Source organism: Solea senegalensis, linkage group LG2 (assembly GCF_019176455.1).
Source record: "Solea senegalensis isolate Sse05_10M linkage group LG2, IFAPA_SoseM_1, whole genome shotgun sequence".
Classification (NCBI taxonomy): domain Eukaryota; kingdom Metazoa; phylum Chordata; class Actinopteri; order Pleuronectiformes; family Soleidae; genus Solea; species Solea senegalensis.
Window position 1 is genome coordinate 13,844,329 of NC_058022.1, and position 20,280 is coordinate 13,864,608.

The 20,280-nt window shown below is 40.5% G+C and overlaps 1 protein-coding gene across 1 annotated transcript; it reads left to right on the forward strand.

Annotated features, from left to right (window-relative positions):
- The first annotated feature begins 1,058 nt into the window (after positions 1 to 1,058).
- trpm2 (transient receptor potential cation channel, subfamily M, member 2) lies at positions 1,059 to 19,097 on the forward strand. Its single transcript, XM_044048439.1, has 34 exons — positions 1,059 to 1,175; positions 1,761 to 1,858; positions 2,845 to 2,918; positions 3,698 to 3,866; positions 3,973 to 4,153; positions 4,998 to 5,164; positions 5,240 to 5,420; positions 5,550 to 5,611; positions 5,677 to 5,877; positions 6,828 to 6,930; positions 7,780 to 7,892; positions 8,509 to 8,883; positions 9,702 to 9,845; positions 9,937 to 10,066; positions 10,169 to 10,314; positions 10,452 to 10,564; positions 10,755 to 10,853; positions 11,206 to 11,431; positions 11,915 to 12,033; positions 12,113 to 12,245; positions 12,633 to 12,804; positions 13,050 to 13,230; positions 13,312 to 13,493; positions 13,770 to 13,902; positions 15,391 to 15,478; positions 15,662 to 15,749; positions 15,827 to 15,972; positions 16,065 to 16,126; positions 16,304 to 16,333; positions 16,418 to 16,504; positions 16,581 to 16,659; positions 16,750 to 16,851; positions 17,845 to 17,961; positions 18,706 to 19,097. The coding sequence occupies exons 1-34, from the start codon at positions 1,121 to 1,123 to the stop codon at positions 18,820 to 18,822; spliced, it is 4,473 nt and encodes a 1,490-aa protein (XP_043904374.1). The 5' UTR covers positions 1,059 to 1,120; the 3' UTR covers positions 18,823 to 19,097.
- The last annotated feature ends 1,183 nt before the right edge of the window (positions 19,098 to 20,280 follow it).

The following is a 20,280-nucleotide window of genomic DNA, read 5'->3' on the forward strand; positions in this document are numbered from 1 at the left end:
ATAAAAGTTGTAGTGATAGTAATTGCAGTTATTTTAATTGAACTGGTTCTCCATTCCCCCTGTGCAAACCCTTGACTGTTGTTTTATATTATGTGTTATATTATGTATAACTCAACTGTGACTGGGGAGCAGTCTTGGACAGGCTTCCCTCTTTAAAAAAGAAAAGAGATTTCTCTCGCACAGGAATTCCTGGATGAATAAATGTGAAGTAAATGTTTTTGGTTTTGATTTGAGCTGGTTATTTTATTAAATCTCTAGAGCAGTAAAACTCTCCAGCTTGTGAGCAGCTGTGATCAGCGGGGATGTGCTGCCATCTGGTGGTGGAGACTCAAAACAATGGCTTAAACCTGTAAGACACAAATAAATGTGACTTTTTTCTTCTTCTTTTACATTTCTCTACAGGATCATTCTTCTATAGCAATTTGTTTTACATTTTAAAAATTATTGAGATGTGATTTCAGACCAGAAAAAGTCACTCATTTTAATGATTTTCCATGACTGTGGAAGGTGGAGATTTCCATCTTATCACAATTCCTGTTAACACAATTCGTTATCAGGTCATTTGTGTTACATAGATGCTTAAAGAGTCTTAAAAGCTGAACTTCGGCCCAAGTCTCTCGTAAATGAAGTAGCAGCATGATTAGCCCCAGTTTCCGATGGTGTAAAACACACACTGTAACTTTTTCAATGGGGAGTTAACTTTACAAAATCAAACATTATTGAAGTGAACTTCCACAGAATTGTTTTTGCTCAAAGGTATTTAGCAAATAACAGTATTATGTTTAAAGCACTGGGGGACATTAATTCATACTACATTTATACTTTATAATCCTAAACTCCACATATTCCACCTGACATTTACACCTCTATGCAATATTTGTTTACTAAAGAAAAAAAAAAAACTTTTCATGCATTTGTGCTGTTTGAATTTTGGCTTGAAAGAAAGAAAGAAGTTACACAGGTACTTCTAACAACAATCCGCGCTTCCTTCAGTAACCAGATCCCCACAGTGAAATACTCTGGAGGCATCACCTGGCAACATGTGTTGACTATGGTTCTAACACCTGGAAAACGACATGAGACATAGAGCACTTCCACTGTGTAGTTCAGGAACAACTTCATGCTGTCGCTGTCTTTTGTCCAACTGAAAGGAAGCTCTGAAGACTGTCCAAAAGGTGTTGTTATTTATTTATTTATTCTCAACATTTTTCTGTTTTCAGATTTGCAAACTGATTGATTTTCTTTGTCTTGAAGAGTAGCCGTCTTGAATGTGTTGAGCCAATAGCCTATACTGTTTATATAAATCCTTGTGGTGTGCTGAAGCCTGAGTGGACGGTGGATTATTCACATTCTGGCAGAATTTGACTTAAGAAAAAAAAAGAAAGGGGGCGGAGCCATTTAACAGTGCAACAAAACAAGGCAATAGCAGCTAATCTCCAGGAGAACAATCATGTTTCTCTGTTGCCACTGCAGGACATGACGGCTGAGTCAGTGGGTCAGTGTGGATTTGTGCCTCGTCTCATCCATTTGTTTAAGTTGAGAGTTTCTTGTGTTTTTGTTTAGTCCTCAGTGGAGGAAGTAGAGATAATGCAGAGCAGGTCACATGTCAGTGAGATAAAAGCATCTGTCAGAATACTTAAGTCCTGTGCAGGGTTTACAGATGAGGAGTGCATCACTGATAAGTTGCGTGCTCTGCCCTTTCCCTCACAGAAGATGATCACTTAGTACTTTTTCTCTGACTTGCTGTGTTGCTTCTTCAGACATGCTGCCGAAATCTGAGAATAAGGTTCATCCACAGGATTTGACTCAGCAGTTCACCAAACCTGGACTAAATCGGGTGGTTTCTCGTTTTAAAAAGGTGAGTGTGGATCAAAAAGTGATTTGTCATGAGCAGCATGGGACATGAGTGAGGTCAACCCCTTTTTGTTTTCGTAAATAATCTATAAAAACATGTAACCCAATTATAACTGTAGATATGCATGCACAGATAGGACAAAGATAAACGCAGTTCAAAACGGGTTTGTAAAAGCTGAGGTTCTGAAGGTGTATGTCATGTAAAATCGCGAACATTTCTATCCTTTCATTAATACTGAGATCAAATAAAAGCAGTAGGACACAATAGAAAAAGTTTCTATTTCATTTTAATTGTTTTACTGAAACATATTTTTAATTGTTGTGGTCGCTGACAGCTGACCCCATTTTAACCACTTGTCATATTTTATAAAGTAAATATATGTTTTGTGTGTAAAATATTAATATGTAACAGCTGTGAAAAAATGTGTTATAGTAATAAATGGGGAAAAAATACAATATTTAGACCTGAATGTATAGTAAAATTATACAAAAACTAAGTTTTAAGACAGAAATTTAAAATTTCACCTAGATACAGTACATGTACTATATTAACTATATTCCTCACACATATTTTAAACATTAAAAAGAAATTCAGATTATTATGTGCCATTACCTGCTGCTGTGGCATGTTGCCATGCTTTTAATCCATTCCTAGAAATGCTGTGAGCGATCGATCCAGATCTGGGGCCGGGCTCCTTCCTGTTGGTCAGTTTTGCGGGTGCTGTGACTCTGCTCTGACATCACTGATGCAGTGCTGACTGATGCGAGCCAGCACCCACAGCAGAAGCAGCAGCAGCAGCAGCAGCAGCAGCAGCAGCGTCTGCCAACTGAGAACTGCTCTCAGTTCTCAGCCCGCAGCAGATCTGTGCAGTGTAACCCTCCCATGTTCCCTCCTGGAGAAGTAAAGCCATGGAGTCCCAAGTGGTTCAGGCTATGGCACTCAACACAGTCAGACCCTCTAAGCACCTCTGTGTCTCTCCTTCCTTCCAGCATTGTGCCTTTGGCTCCTGGATCAGGGAAAACATCCGCAAGAAGGAATGTTGCTTCTTTGAAAAAGGTGTCAGGTAGGCTGAACTGCTCTCAGCTGTGTGGTTTTGATGTAGAAAGCCTCTGAACTGACCTTGCCATTGATGTACGTATGTGTATACACAATAACACAAGGTTGTGTTATTGTGGTGATGCAAGGGGAGTCACTTCCCTGAATGTCTGTGTGAGAGAGGATGAAAATGTGATTAGTTCTTCCCGGTTTCTTTCCAGTAGCTGCTACTCTCGTCGAGCTGTCTGTAATCTGTAATCGTGAAAAATCACGGCAGTACATGAACGCTTTATAAATAAAAACATACAAAGTGTAGTGAAATATGCGCAGGGCAGACATTAAAAAAAGAATACAATAACAATATACAACGCTTATAGAATAACACGCACACTAAAACATTACAGACCTACTAAAACTACATCAGACTGTATAAAACAAACTGTACTAAATCTACTTAAAACTGTATAAAACAAACTGTTTAAGACCGATACACCACAGTGAACAAGTGCTTCTTTAAATTCGATTTAAAAAAAAAACTCAGTAGAGCTAGACCTGCCTGACATGTGGTGAAGAGCTATCCGATCTCTATCTGATCACAGATCAGAGATCAGAAATTTTTCTGATCATATTTTCACTCTAATGCCAGGTGTAAATGGTCCATGAGTGAGGTCTGATAGTATTGCTTGACAGAGCAATGTTGCAGTGTTTTTGTTCATGAAGACCAAAACTCACCAAAGGTTACATCCTGCAGCTTTAAAGTTGTGCATGAAAATGCCATAACTTGTGGTTTCTGTGCTCCCACTCTAGAGAGGATGTATGCAAGTGTGGTTACTTCAAAACTGATCATGTGGACGAGGCCATCAAGCCCGAGGACTTCACTGGAGAGTCATGGGACAAACACAGACATGTTCACGAAGTGCCGACGGATGCTTTTGGGGACATCAGCTTTGGTGGGAGTGGCCAAAAGACAGGCAAAGTGAGACAATGCTTTTGCTTTTTCGTGTGTGTTTAAATGTGTGCCTGCAAGCATGTCTTACCCTTTACATTCACACCTGGGTTTCCACTTGTGTGTCCACTCTCAGTATGTGCGCGCGTCCACTGACACCAGTCCTGAAGTCCTGTACCGCTTACTGACGGAACAGTGGAAACTGTCCCCTCCCAACCTGCTCATCTCAGTGACAGGAGGAGCTAAGAACTTCTATCTTAAAGCTCGTCTCAAGAACATGTTCCACAGAGGTCTCATCAAAGTGGCTCAGACGACAGGTCAGTCAGTGACGAGAGACCAAAACAAATGTGTGTGTGTGTGAGAGAAATCTGTCCCCTGAAAAACTTGAGGATAAACTCAGGTTTCCTACAGTGGAGTGGGATGACTTTTCGTGACTGCTGAGATTTTTTTTTGCTTTAGTAAAATAAGTGATTTTAGAGCTATTTTAGACAAATTCAAAACATGTAAAGTGCACTTAACTGTGATTGTGCAGGACGTGCAGGACGTCCGTCCCTTTTAGATTGGTTACATTTGATTGCTAGTGGTAGTTTCATATTGACTGTCCAGACTGGTGTCAAACTCAAATGTCCTGAAGGCCAATGAGCATCTAGTCTGGTCAACAGGGGGCCGGTGTAGAGAAAAAAAAGTAAGGACAAAAAACAACTGTTCAGTATGGGCAATATGATCTTAATATTATTGCACAATATTCCATCATGATACTGCAATTAAGATATTCATGATGCTATTTCACAGATTTCAAAGTAAAAGTGTTGAATGTAATATGTTTAATAATGCAATAATGTCTTAATACCTATTACATATATTATTCAGTATTATATTCTATCACCTCGCTGGCTGCTGTTCCTCAGCCACACATGCTGTGTTTAAAGGAAGAGGAGAACGCGGGCCACGTTTTCATTATAATATGATATGAAGTGGTGAGCCGCATGTGGTCCTCAGGCCTTGAGTTTGACACCTCTGGTCTGGACAATAGAGTGGTATCAGTTCATCTACTCCCCGGACAAGAGGCATGCATGATCGTTAAACTGTTAATGTCCATAGCTTTCTCATGTACTGTATATGTAAAACTGAATTTGTACACACGCTGTGTGTTGCATTCAGGAGCATGGATCATCACCGGTGGCACCCACACAGGTGTGATGAAGCATGTGGGGCAGGCTGTGAGAGACTACGCCCTGAGCAGCAGCTCCTCGCAGGGTCAGATCGTAGCTATTGGAGTGGCAACATGGGGAGCGATTCACAACAGGGACACTTTGGTGCATTCAGAGGTACAGAAAACTATCTATGTGAATCTGAATCATCTGAATTGTAAATTCCTTTTACTCCATGCCTCTCCTCTGCAGGGTTGTTTCCCAGCGCATTATTTGATGGACATCAATGGTCAGGGCCGACTGTCCTGCCTCGATAACAACCACACCCACTTCCTTCTGGTGGACGACGGGACCCACGGTCATTATGGCGTGGAGATTGAACTGCGTAGCCGTCTGGAGAAGTGCATCTCCAGAAAGCATCTTGGAAACAGAGGTCAAAATGAGCTGATGCGTCTGTTTACAAATGCAGTAACCTCTCATACAGACAGATACTGTCTCTGTTCCTTTTTCCCTTTTTATCTGCCCTGCATTTAACATTGATTTCTCATTGTCCAACCTCCAGAGAGTGGCGTGACCATCCCTGTGGTGTGTGTGGTTTTGGATGGAGGTCCAGGAACTCTCACTGTGAGTAATCATTTTCAAGCCTCTTTATCTTTGTCCATCGCGTCTGACTTTGAGTCTCCTTTCAGACCATCTATAACGCCATGCTGAATGGTACACCCTGTGTGGTTCTGGAAGGCTCTGGGAGAATAGCAGATGTGATTGCCCAGGTCGCGGGGCTGCCAGTGGGCCGTGTCACCATTGCCCTCGTCCACCAGCTGCTGAAGAAGTTCTTTAGCCAAGAGTATGAAACTTTTGCTGACCTGAAGATCATACAGTGGACCAAGATGGTACGTGACCACATTAATGACCTGAATCCAATTTCAAGTTTAAATTCAGTTAACACTTTCTGAGGAGTGTACAGGGGGCTGCGGCCTTTAGTATGAGTGACAGAGTCATTTGTTTGTATATATATATATATATATATATCCATATTCTTTAACCTCCACATGAGGGATTTATGAAATTTAAGAACTACAAAAAGAAAACTGTTGACATTTCACCCAACCTCATAAAGTTAAGAAAACAAGTACTTTGAAATAAAACAATATTTGTATTTTGAGAAAACCTGCTTTGCACAAGTATGTGGATCCAAAGATGGACAGAACTACAAATGTGCCCTTTTCATATGCACATTACTGAGTGTCTGGAATGGCTTCCCATATTTCAATTTGGACATTGGATGTGATGCACAGAATATTAAAACACTTTTTATTTATCAAAAGCTACAAGGAGTCACTGCAGAGGGACTGAAGAGTTGCTGACCCCTGATTTAATACCATGTATCACAGTATAGTAGTCCATCCTCCAATGTCTATCTCCCCTGTAATGTGCCTCAGTGCTGTGACATCATTAGCAAATAAGTTAATATTCTGTATTATGCAGATGACGATCTAATTTCATTTACTAACAACACCCAGTACCCAGTGACGAAATCCTCTCGTTTACTGAATTATTGACATCAAGTGGTCAGGACTGCTTAGACTAGCCAAAGGTTACGATGTCAAGTTTGGTGTGGCTCAGTGGTTAAGACCGGTACGCTGTGTGCTCAATTCCATTGTAAGTCGCTTTGGATAAAAGCGTCTGCTAAAAAATGTCGCAAAAGCTTTTTTTGTATTGAATAAACAAACAGTATATTATAATGAGTTTATTAGTAGATATCTTAGGTGATAGTTTGTTAAAGGTTTCTATCAGTTTACCCGAGTGTGAAGTGAAACACCCTGTTTGCTCTCCGTTGTAGATTCAGGACATCATCAGGTTGCCGCACTTGCTGACAGTATTCAGAGTGAGCGAGGACAGTCATGGGGATGTAGACGTGGCTATTCTTCAGGCATTACTCAAAGGTAGGAGTTTGTTTTCCACAAAATACGTAGTGACTGGACTGACGAAAGATGCAGCAACACAGCATCAAGCATCAAGACAGAAATGGTGCCATTTCCAAACCGGCACTTAGCACCTATCATGTTGCTTTTCGAACAGTAAATTATGGCCTGTGGTATCAAATGTGCATAACTGACATGGATACACTTGCAGATATTTTCAGCTTAAAGATTTTCTTTCCTTACAGAGAAACATTATACGCTTCTTGCAATTGTCTGGAAAGAGATGTATGAAACCTGCACAGGCCCAGCTTAATCATGCATTATTGTGATAATAGAAAACTAATATGAAGAGTGAGCTCGCCGTCCTGGACGTTCACTTTATGTTTTAATCATAATGAATCATTGGACAAGCTAAAAGACGGTGTACACTGTTTCCCTGACTGAGCTTTTCTGGACTAATTAAAATACATTTTCAGGGAACGGTCCAATCTCTTACAATCTTGGCAGTGGTTTCAGTAAAATCTTGCTCCTCACTGCCAGACCATGTCCAGACCATATTGTTTATGTATAATTATTAGTGTAGATCATTACTCAAGTAATGGAGTTTAGGTAAAATTCATCCGTACATTTTACATTATAATAATAATAATAAGCTTGTCAGTTATCAGACAAAAACAACGGAATTCTCTGGTTTACAGATTTGCTCCTACATAATTTTCAATTAAATATAATTTGGCTAATAAAGTAGTTCAAGATATCATCTTAAAATTGCTTTTAAACAATAGACCTAACACATGATATTAATGAGATAACTAGCTGCTTGTTGCACCATTATATGGGCTTACTGAAACCTCTTTTTTTTCTGCTCAGCTTCGAGGACCAGCGAGTCACAGTGCTGGAAGAGGCAACTGGAGCTGGCTATAGGCTGGAACCGAGTGGATATAGCTGAGACTGAGATTTTCACTGAGGAGAGCCAGTGGAAGGTGGGACTGTCTGTCAGACATGGTCTTCAACTTTGAACCTGTGCTACAATCTTTCTTGTCATTGTAAAGATAAGGGAAACTAGTATACATTTTCAGAAAGTGACCCAGTTTTTTCTTTTTTAAACTGGAAATTCACAGATGTCACCTGCAAACAGGCACCTATTGGATGGCACTAGCTGTCAATCACACTGGGGTCCATTCAACAGTGCGGTGCTTTATCATCTGTTTGTCAGTGTGAACATAAAAGCGTTTGAGACCATTAACTCCTCAGGAAAAGCTTAACTGACTTTATGAATCAAGTGAACAGCTTGAGGCTCATTTTCCCATAAACATCTAATTAAAAGGAATTCTTTTTTCCTTTTTTTCAACCAGCAGAGTTGCCCCCTGGTGGCTGACTGCTGCTTTCGTCCAACTTCCTAGGCGTCTCTTTTTAGACCTGAAGACTATGTCTTTTTTCTTTTTTATATAAAGTCTATGGGGAGTTTGTGGGGAGTGGGGGAAAAGTGAATATGTATTTTTTTGTGTGCCTAAACTAACAAAAAGTTATTAAAATTGTATCATATAATGTATGATACTTTGGCTCACCTTACTTACTGTCTTCATCATCATGTTCTAGTCCACTGACCTCCACTGGGCCATGTTCTCAGCCCTCGTTGGCAACAAGCCTGAGTTTGTGAGTCTGCTGCTGGAGAATGGTGTGAGTCTGAGGGATTTCCTGCACGACCAGGAGACTCTGTCCGAACTCTACAAACAGCTCCCAAACGGTTTCTTCCTCCACAAGCTGGCCAAGCGGGTTCACAGCTCCTTTCGCAGTGGGCGAACACCGTTCGGCCTGAGGCCTCGAGCTCACTTGGGGCAAGGTGAAGTCATCTCCATGACTCACGTGTGTGGTGAGGTGCGTCACCTGCTGGGCAGTTTTACCAAGCCCATCTACCCTCCCTCCACCACGAGAGACGACTTCAACATGACTTTGGAGGATTCATCTTCATCTGTGAGTATGTTCATCTGTCATATATTGGGCTTTGCACTGAATTCTGGCCACCAGTCGATACATTTTGTGATAAAATGTACAGGATTTATGCAGTACATTACAGAACAGTGATCAGTGAAGGTAAAAACAGTGATTTTCTCTATGGACTTTGGTTCAGGAAAGTGAGAAGTTTACAAATGTCAGTTACCAGTCGGGGTGAAAAGCTTTGCTCAAGACCACATTTCCCATGTTTCCCCATCTTTCAGACGATCCTGTTCTAGTTTTTGCTGCCACTTCCATCCATAAAAGGTTCTACTTCACATATTTAAAGCCAAATTTATCTTCTGCGTGTGGACTCTTAGAATTTTATCAAGACCCTGTGGGAGAGCGACCTGAAGGAGTTCACAAATCTTCCATTTCTGGGAGAATTCAATGCACCAATTACACCAATGCATGATTATCTACTGTAAGTTTTATGATGGGATGTCCTCTGCAGGCAATAGGTGCATTCATGCATTCACCTGCTGATCTAATACAGTACATACACTCACATGGCTTTGCCCAACTTTACATACATATTGGACAGAAGTCTTTAATATAATTTCTGTAACACGTTAAGCCGGATGTTGTTGGTGGACTGTTCGAAGTCTGTCACATTAATTGGCTTTGAGACGTTCTCCATTTTCTTAAACTAGAGAAACTTAGACTCTATAATATTGTAGGGTAAATATTTTCAATATATTAGGCACATAAACTTCCCAGTTATCCCAGACTGACACTGATATAACATCATAGACATCATAGACATCACTTTAACTTCTCTCCTTTAACTCCTCTAGCTGTCCAAAAGTCAAGCAGATTCCCGAAATCAACTCAGGGAGGACAGAAGTGAAGCAGCGATCCAGCGGGACTCAGCCACAGACCTTTTCCTTTGGGCTGTTGTCCAGAACAACAAGGAGCTGGCTGAAATCTTTTGGGAGGAGGTGATGAAAACGTCAAACCTACACAAAGAGGAACATTTACATAGTTTCTTTCTGTGTCTGAAAACATACCCATACCTGTGTCTCTGTACAGTGTTTAGACTGTATATCTGCCGCGCTGGCTGCCAGTACGATCCTGAAGAAAATGGCGAAAGAAGCAAGTGATGCTGACGAGTCAGAGGATATGCAAGACCTTGCCAATCACTATGAGAAACAAGCCATTGGTATAATGACAGACTTAACTGATGTACCTGGCGTTTATAGTATATACAGTCGTTTTTAAAAGGTTTGCATTGATGTTGAGTGTGCGTGCGCTCGTGTGACAGGTGTGTTCAGCAGGTGCCACAGCGATGATGAGGAGCGCGCTCAGAAGCTGTTGGTCCGTGTGTCACCGCTGTGGGGAAGTACAACGTGCCTGAGGTTGGCTCTGGAGGCTAACAATAAAAGTTTTGTAGCTCAGTCAGGTGTTCAGGTAGATCAGCATCTTCACTTTCACCTGTCTTTAGACTTATTCAAATCGGATCTAGTATTATTGATACACATATTACAAGTTCTTACAGTAAGTTCTTAAATACTATGAGCCAATCTGAAAACACGTGTGTCCTCCAGGCTCTTCTGACTCAAATCTGGTGTGGTGAGCTTTCAGTCATCAACCCTGTGTGGAGGTTACTGGTCTGCATGGTCTTCTTCCCCCTTATCTACACTGGCTTTCTGGTTTTCAGGTCAGTCTTATTGATGATTTTTTTTTAAAATCTGCTTCCTGTTATGTGATTTTGTGAAGAAATTATCTTTTGTGTGCATTTTGTGTCGACTAAAAGTTTGATTCTAGATTGTTTTGAGTAGTGTTGCTTGTACTGCACCCCTGTGTCATCCTTTCCATCCTTTTTGATTTGATATTCTTGTTTTTCTTAGACGTGATGAAACTATCCAGAGAGAGACTGAAAAGCGCGAGGAGATCAAGACAGTGCAGTCTCTGACAGGAAGTACACTCAAAACAAATTCTCGTGCCCAGTAAGTAAGCATTTATGTATGTATATTTTCTCTAAGAAAATTCTCTCACAATACAATATTTTATACATTATGTTTGTAATTCACAATGCCATTGTTATAATTCATACCCATGCAAAAGCAAGAAAATGTCCTTGGGTAAAAACAACAGATAAAATCAAAGTTACATAAAGTTACAACACTCGCACACAGACAATGTAGACTGAAACGATTCCACCAGAGCTTTAAACTCATTCAATGTAAGTAGATACCAACTCAATTTGTTGACCATTTCTTATTAAAATGTTTATAGGTTGTTTTCTTTTTTTCATTACATTAAGTTATTTCTAACTGCAGTGACCTTGTTTTTTCACAGTGACTCCCCCAACCTGCGGCACCTGAAGCCTCTGAGCAGCTGGTCCAGACTGGTTTACCTGTACAGTGCCCCACAGGTCAAGTTTTACTGGAATATTGTGTCTTACTTTGCCTTCCTCTTCCTGTTTGCTGTGGTGCTGATGATCGACTTCCAGACTACGCCCTCTGCAGGAGAGGTGCTGCTCTACATTTGGCTAATCTCGCTGGTGTGTGAGGAGGTCAGACAGGTGAGAAGCTGCAGCTAAGACTGACGGACATATTGCTTATGCCTGTGGACAGAACTGTGGGGTTCTGAGACTCTTGTAGTTTGGCAATTAGTCAAACTACAAGTCACAATCCTTATTTCTTGTGGATACAAGGCCGACAGAAGACAGTTTTTGAGTAAGTGTGCAGGTCCTATACCTCTTTTGAACTTTGAGTCTCTTTTAGGACCAAATATTGGAGATGTTGGGGTCAGTCTTTCCTTAGGATTTAGTTGGCAATAAGAAAAATATGCAAAGTAATAGCAATAACTTTTGCAAAAAAAAGCATCCTTAAGTTATATTATTTTGTTTTTCTGAAAAAGATAAATGTATGTCCATCCAATGAGCTTTTTTTCTCTGCTAAGGTTTGTTGAGTGGGTTTAGTTATTTTTCTAAGAAATATACATTACTGCATTGTCACAGCTTTACTAAAGTCACATGAATTTGTTCGTCTCCCCCTCATTTCAGCTATTTCATGACCCCGATGGCTTTGGGTTTCGTAAGAAATCCAGGATGTATATTGAAGACCTTTGGAATATTTTAGATGTTCTGTCCATCGTTCTGTTTATTATCGGCCTTGGATTCAGGTGAGCACACCTCTTCTTCTCCCTCTTTAAACTTCTGCCTGCTGGGTTATCTGTGACTCACCTGTGTTTTCTATTTCAGGCTGACGTCTCAGCTCTTCTACCCGGGTAAAATCATCCTCTGCATTGATTTTGTGGTCTTCTGCCTCCGTCTCATGGCCATCTTCACTATCAGTCGGACACTGGGACCCAAAATCATCATCGTCAGGAGGATGGTGAGAGGTTGACGGAATGATGTGCCAACAAGCACAAGCGTTCTAATGCAGAACAGTCTAATACAAAGAGAGGAATCAGCAGATGAGAAGTGATCCTTGTGTTGAATATTAGGTGTTTTTCTGTTGCTGGTTTTCTCAAAGATGAATTACACATTCAGCTACTTTCAATGATTCATTTAATGATTTTTATGTTTCAACCCAAACAAACATCCCATCTCAAATATGCCTTAAGGATATTTCTTGATCTTCTTCTACAGTTTGATACAGATGTTCACTTGGACTCAAAGATGAAGTGATTAGATTTTGGTAGTTGAACGTTTTAGGTCAAGATCACTGTGACCTTTTTATAAGTTTCTAGTGTGTGAGTGATGTTTGTTTGTCCTCCAGATGATGGACATGTTCTTCTTCATGTTCCTGCTGAGTATCTGGGTGGTGGCGTACGGCGTGGCCAAACAAGGCATTCTCATCCACAATGACAATCGGCTGGACTGGATTCTCCGCGGAGCAGTTTACGAGCCGTACCTTATCATATTCGGCGATTTCCCCAAAAATATTGACAGTGAGTGAACATCAAGAACAGAATTTGTTTTAATTGTACTTGAAAGGTGTGCTTAATTAGGCCCTGAACACTCACACAGTGGTGTCAGTCAAGGGTATAGCACCACCTGCTGGCAGGAGGACGACTGCGAGGGTCCGCACAATGCTGCTTGCAGCTTTAATTTGAATAATTTGTATGTTAATCCATTTTTACAAACATTTCGTTTCGGTGTACCAAAGAGACATTAATGTTTTTGCCTTTCACAGACACTGAATTTGACATCAACTCCTGCACCATGAATGGATCTGATCCTCTAAAGCCCAAGTGTCCTGTCCTGAATGAAGACCAAACACCAGCTTTCCCAGAGGGGCTCACGATCCTCATGCTTTGTATTTACTTGCTCTTTGCCAACATTCTGCTGCTCAACCTGCTCATAGCCATCTTCAAGTGAGTTTTCATCATCATTTCATCAGTGTCTGAGGCCCTTTTTGATGGCGATGTCCTGCTGTTTTCACCTTTGCTCCTCAGCTTCACATTCGAGGAAGTGCAGGATAACACAGACAGAATATGGAAGTTTCAAAGATATGAGCTGATTAAGGAGTACCACAGTCGCCCGGCTGCCCCTCCTCCGTTCATCATCTTCAGCCATCTTTACCTCTTCATCAGGCACATGGTGCTGTGCAGGCCTCCTGTCTTATGCAGAGAGTTCAGTAAGTGTGGGATTTTTTTTTTCTGAAAGTGCACTCGCTGGTAAAACAACATTTATTGTCATACAATGTATTTTCGTAATCATCAATCTTTGAAGAAAAGCTATAAAAAGTAATTTGGAATTACAGCGATATTACATGATCGTTTTTGGTTGTATTCATCATCGTAGTTATTCAGTTTACAGTCGAGATTCCTTTGTCCAAAACTGACAAAGTCTCTCTCTCTGTGCACACAAGTAGGTAGTGTGTCATACTGTGCATGTGACACCTTTCTTTCAGAAAATGAGCTTCCTCAGGTAGAGGAAGAGGAGCTGTTGTCCTGGGAGGCATTGATGAAAGACAGATATCTGATGTCCACTCAGCAGGAGCAGAGCCAGAGCGTGGAGCGACGCATCATGGACACGGCCCAAAAGTAAAATCCCACAGAAATCTGGGATTTTAGCCAAATGTTGCTGCACAACAATCCTTTAGAGCACTGATATTTATGGGGGACCATTTATTACACTTTTAATATGTCTTTGAGTTGAGTGCAGTTTAATCAATGTCAGTTTTCCTACACCTCTTATCCCATTGTTTCATCATCCGTGAAATGGGTGGGTCCATCAACCATTTTGTGACCTCACAGATCAACATGGCAAACCCTTAGGAGCCTTGACCTACATTCATATACAGTACATACATACCAATGTACATACAGAACATAATTAGAAACCAAAAAAGGGCTAATGTGCCTAATGCGTGCAATATTAGGCTGGTTATTATACTTTCGTAGCATCGACTGGGCAACAAACTAACTCTGTATCCCCTAATACTGCAAATGTGTTGTCATATGATATCAAATTAGTTTGCCTCATCAGTGTCAGTGAGCCAATAAACATGCAGCATGCTGTTTGACCAAGATATAACAGTGCTCGTGATTGGCTGTCTGGAGGAGTACAGGGTGTTACGACCAGAAAAGGAGAAGAGAATACAAGGCTTATTCTGTGTGCGTGTGTGTGTGTTCATGCTTGTATTTATTACCTCTTTAGGACGTGTTCTGGCATAAACACTGACCTTGTCAGGACCAGTAGTCCTCATGGAGTCCAACACCTGGTCCTCATGATGCAGAACTTAATTTCTGAGGAACAGGTTTAGTTTTGTGCTCAGATTTGTATTGTGGTTAGGTTGAGGTCAGGTTTATGGTTATAGTGGAAGTCAGTGTGAGTCCTCAAAAGACGAGCAGCACAAACACCTGTGTGTGTGTGTGTTGCGTTTTAAGTTGCTGATGCTGAAAGTAAAGTGCATGGAATAAAGATGAGAGCAGAAAGTTGCTCAGTGTTCAACTGAAACTAGAATTTTGCTGTAGTATGTTATGTATTTTTGTTTTGTTAAAACAGAATAATATAGAACAAAGTTAGTATCATTAAAAGTTTTATTCAGGAATCAGTGTCGAAGTCCAGATATTGATATTGATACTGTATCGAACATCTTTTATCAATACCCTGCACTAGAGGTCTGCCAAAGATAGAGACTCTAATGAATCTAATGATTATAGCGAACACAGCTGCTGCTACAGTGCCTGGTATTTATAGAGTAGGCTGAGGCCTTATTCATTTAACATGCACAAATAGTCTGTGCAGCGTGTTAAACTGTCCCCTAACTGTCACAAAACCCAAATTGTTTATTTAAAAAAAGACATTTTGGGAAAAATACACTTATGTGATGTAAGCTTACCATAGAAGCACCAGCAGGTTATTTTGTTGTCTTTGCAGACATCAATGACACACTTTCTGCTGTAACTTCATAGTTGTAGTGTATTTCTGACACTTGTTAATGTTTACATTCTAATTTGAGTCTGTTACGTCACTGTGTGGAAGTCATATGTAAACAAACGGCGCGCTGTGCTTGTCTGTTTCCTGAGGGTGACCACCATCACCGATCTGCTGGAGAGGGAAGAGGAGCCGAGCTCGTCTGCCATGATGAAAAGACTGGCCCGACTAGAGGAGCAGGTTGTGACCTGAATTTTTGTCATGACGTCTGTAACATTTCACACTATGCTGCGGAAGGAATGCAGGAGGCGAAGGCTTCCTGATTCATCCCTGTGATTTTCGTCTGCAGATGTGTTATATAAGAGTCGTCAAAAGCATTTGACCCACTTTTTTTTTCTTTCTTTTTTCATTGTGTTTCACCAGGTCAGCCTGTCAAACAGAACCTTGCTGTTTATTATGGAGAGTCTGAAATGTCAGGGACTTGTCCCAAAAGAAGCACAATCACATCCAAGTCAGGAAATTGTTTATGGTTTATTTTGCAACTATATCTTGTGTCGCATCTCTGCTCACCGTGACTCTTCCCTGCAGCGTCGACCACGACGGATGAAGCCACCGACGCTTTAGGAAACGCGTCAGAGAGCGAGGGTGGGTTTCACGTGCACGCCCGACAGCTCCACTATCCAAACAGCAAACTCACACGCTTCCCTGTGCCAGAGGAGAAAGTGCAGTGGGAGGTATTTGACATACATTTCCATCATTAATTCACAAGCTGTGTAAAAATTGGTTCTGGTTTGTTTTTATATCCTTTTTTTTTTTTTTTATCCAGGTCAGCTTCAGCTCATACACGCCGACCTGTGCATCTGAAGACACTGGAGACAATGTAGATGGGTATGTTCTAACTACCATTTCAAATATAAACTTACACAGCAACAGTGTTCATAATGAGTGTTTCATTCAGAAAATAAAAGATTTTCATATTAAAATACTGAATCAAATGGTGGATAATGAATGTACTGCCCTCTGTCTCCTTATCTCTAAAATGTAATATCTTCTCTTGCTCTACAGATCAGTTTCAGAGGCCTTAGATAATTACAGGTATAACAGAAAGCATCAAACATCACTTACAGCAACCTTAAAAACACGTCTTGACGTCCGATATGTTATCTCCTCTGTCCTCAGAAACCCAGGAGGGAGGACTGGCATCAGGGGACGAGGTGCACTCAGTCAACTGGGTCCAAATATGAATTTGAACCTTGTTGTTACACGGTAGGTCATCTCACGGTAGGTCATCTCAAGTTTGCCTAGCATTGCTCTGCAAGGCATAATCATAATTATTTTTTAGTTGGCGAGACAGTGAGAAATCTATTTTGGAGTATCTGGTAGTTTGGGATGAGAGCCAAGGCACCTTGGCTTTACCTGGGGTGAGTCCAGCTGTTGTTTCACTTTTGATATTTTTCTTTTTGGCTGTTGAAATAAATGTAAAGACCTGTTGTGTGTTTGTAATCCCTCAGGGACCTGTCCAATCTGCCGATCACCTGCCTGTAACACTTAAAAGAACCATTGGGAAGAAACTGTACGAAAAACTCGATGCAAAAGTATCAGAAGGAACAAAGGTGGGTCTTTATGACACTTTACTTTCCCTTTCCTTTTTTACTAAAACCAGAAGTTAACAGAGAATAGAGTCATAAACAAGTGCAAGTGTAATTATTACATAGTCTACCTTTAAAGAGTAATAATATTATTTTACTTAGAAGCAACAACTCTACATTACTTGTTATGTTAATATGTTCCCTTTTTAAATACAGTTAAAAATAAATTTCTTTTGGAGATGATTGCACTTATATTGCAATATAATATGAATAAATATATAATAAAATGTAGCAGTCAAACTGCAGAACTACAAACATGGCAGCCTCTCAAACCAAAACATTGCAATATGCCATTTTTTCTTCCGGTGTTCGCCTCTGAAGGACAAGAAAACAAATCTGATAACACAGTAACGCATTAACTGTGGCCAAAACTGTTACTGAATACAGAAGGTAAATAAATGAATGAACAAGTTCAAAGAGGTGAACTTCAACGTTAAAGTACACACATACTGTATAAGTACACATGTTACTCATCACTAAAACCATTTTGAGAGAGCAGCGAGGAGACACCAGACACTAGGGGGCAGTCTTGTGTCATTTAGCGGCCTATAATGTTATATTTTCTTGAAAAATCCTACAGCTGATAAAATAAAATTAAAGCAATATTGCAATTTAAACTTTTTTTGTAGCATTAACTAACCAGATATGGCTTAATATACTAACACATTTAAAAATAAGACAGGGATGATCCTTGAGTGATGCCCCCAATCTATTTTTCACTTGCTTTGCCTTGAACCAAGAGCTGTAATTTCAGGCTTTTTTGGGGCTGGAGCCAACAGTCCACCACAATTATGTTTGCTTCATGGGATTCTGGAGAGGGCTTTAAAAAGACTGTGTGGCATAATGTGATTCAGTGCAGTTCCTGATTTCTCTCTCCTGCCTTTGATATCTGTGTCAGTGACACTGAAGAACACATGGATTATTTACCCGCAGCTGCTGTGTTTTGTGTGTGTTCAGGTGTTTGAGGGTTACGTGGATGACTGCAGGAACACAGATAATGCCTGGGTAGAAACCACCGTCCTGAACATTCACCTGGACAGTACAAGCCAGGGACTGATGGAGATAAACAATATGGTGAGAACAAATGCTTTTCAAATGTTGAGGCTGTGGGCGTCCCCTCAGACAACATCGCTTCTTCACCCCTGTTTAGTTGCAATCAATTGCTGGATTAGAATTAGTAATTTTTGCACACCAGTAGCAAACACACAAGCCAGGTGCAGGAGCAGTGGTCAGCACTTATCTGTGCCCAGGGAGCAATGGGGGATTGAGTCCCTTGCCATTGGCCTTTTCTAGGGTTGAACCACCAACCTTCCAGTTACGAGCCCAATTACTTTCCTCTAGGCCATGGGCCGCCCAATGCAAATGCAATTTTTATTTAAATCAAGATAATTTAATGTTACTGTTTGACTGTTTGATGTATCTTAATATTTAAAACTACAGTGTGTAACTTTTGGTGATTTTTTGTTGCTCTTGTTGATGTTATTATTCTATTCAGAATTCAATTCTGTTTGGTCTTTGTGAAGTTGATGACCCGTCGAAGGGAGCATTTGTGTGTTTTGCAGCAGCACAAACGTTTTGTGGCTGCTCCGTCTGTCTCTTTGACATAAAACCGATCACTTCCTGCGTGCAGCGCGGTAACATCGCTGGTTGAAACGAGATGTAAAACACTGACTGCTCTACTGAGAATCACAGCGTTTGTGTGTGAACTATTTCCTTATTTGACAATGGTTTGAAATGAATTTATATAATATATAAATGTACACACTACATATATATAATCAACGATGATTGTATTTTTGCTATCGTCCCTGGTCTCAGGTGCTGAGCAGCCATGGTTGTCTCGTGTGGCAGGAGGTGAGCAGCAAAACAAGACTTGGCTCAAACCAAAGAGAGTCTCTGCGGCAGGTTGCGGAACTGCACAACAGGAAGTTCTGATTTTCATGCTACTGCTGTAGCTGTAAATGTGCCTCTTCATCCACACACACATACACAGGTTTATTCGTACCTGTTCAGTGTGATGGAGTCTAATTCTATTGCACTGAAAGCACTTGAGGAGAAAAGGACTGAGAACGAGACGATGTGAAGCCCTAAAGTTTGCTGCTTTGCTTACATTTTGCACAAATGTCAGTCTGACGTTTGAATGGAATGTCCCGCTCTTACACTGTGTCGTTCACTTTTATTATTACCTAGTAAAAACTGTTTCGTTTTCATTACCTTAGATTGTTTTATACTACATTGGAGCAGGTCCTCTTCCATGTGCAGGCCTTGTTTGTTTACTAAAGTATTCAGAATGTTACTTACTATTATGCAACTTCACCCCTAGATGCCACTACATCCTGCACACTGGTCCTTTCCTACAAAGTACACAATCTAATCATTTTGTCCAACGAGTATAAACATGAAGTATGCGTCTTCTTTCCAAGCAAATCGAGGACACTGTGAAATTTTATGGTAACAATATTTGGTCCCCATAATTATCGATGAACGATGCATTAGAGCAGAGGTCTCAAACTCGCGGCCTGCAGGCCACATGTGGCAAAACAAACACTTTTATTTTGAAATTATGTGAAATATCATCATAAATATTATTATTTCAAAGTCTTTTTCTCAAAAAGTTGGACGTATTTTTCACTTGACCCGCCCCCTACTGACCAAACTAGACATTCGGTGAGTTTTAGAACATTAAAACTATTTGATGCACACTTGTACTGTATGTGCATCAGGTCTCGACGTAACCAGAGAAGTCCATAGGACAGTTTGAATCGAGATTTTCTCAACAGTGCATTCAAAATATGAAGCATTGTAGATTGTGATGTTACTTTTTTGGGGGGGGATCTTCAAAACGTACGTGTACTACAGCAGGATGTCCACTTTGTGTTACTTTGTACAGCTGCGTTTGGGAGCGGATAGTGAATGTATTACTTCACAGTATGGTTTCTTTCTTCACACAAAAGCAAATTATCATCCAACATCAATAATACACATTACCAAATGAATGTGCCATTATGTGTTTGTGTATTAATACACAATGCAAATCATAACAATTATGCATACATAAAAATACACGATAGCTGTAGCAGTTGAAACATTACTTCAAATTTGGGTGATTTAGGTTCCCAACACAGTTTAAATAAACACGGGGTACAAGCGAATAAATAAATGTGACTATAAGAAGTTCTCCACAGTGAACGAACAATCAGACAACTATGAACACTAATGTATTTTGATATTCTGTAACCAACTAGTGAGGACTTCTGTGATCAGTCATATCTGTGATCATCAAAAACCCAGCAATACGACACAGATGTGTCCAAAAAGGGAATAATGTAATGAGTTCTTATGGTTTGATTGGTTTTGCTGCTACTACTGTATGTCCACTAACACTTCTTCTGT

Bases quoted from the DNA above. Each gene is read 5' to 3' on its own strand.
- trpm2 (XM_044048439.1), top strand. From the start codon at position 1,121: ATGCTGTCGCTGTCTTTTGTCCAACTGAAAGGAAGCTCTGAAGACTGT. The intron at 10,565-10,754 runs GTCAGTCTTATT...TGTTTTTCTTAG, and splicing joins ACTGGCTTTCTGGTTTTCAG to ACGTGATGAAACTATCCAGA. The intron at 15,479-15,661 runs GTTGTGACCTGA...GTGTTTCACCAG, and splicing joins TGGCCCGACTAGAGGAGCAG to GTCAGCCTGTCAAACAGAAC.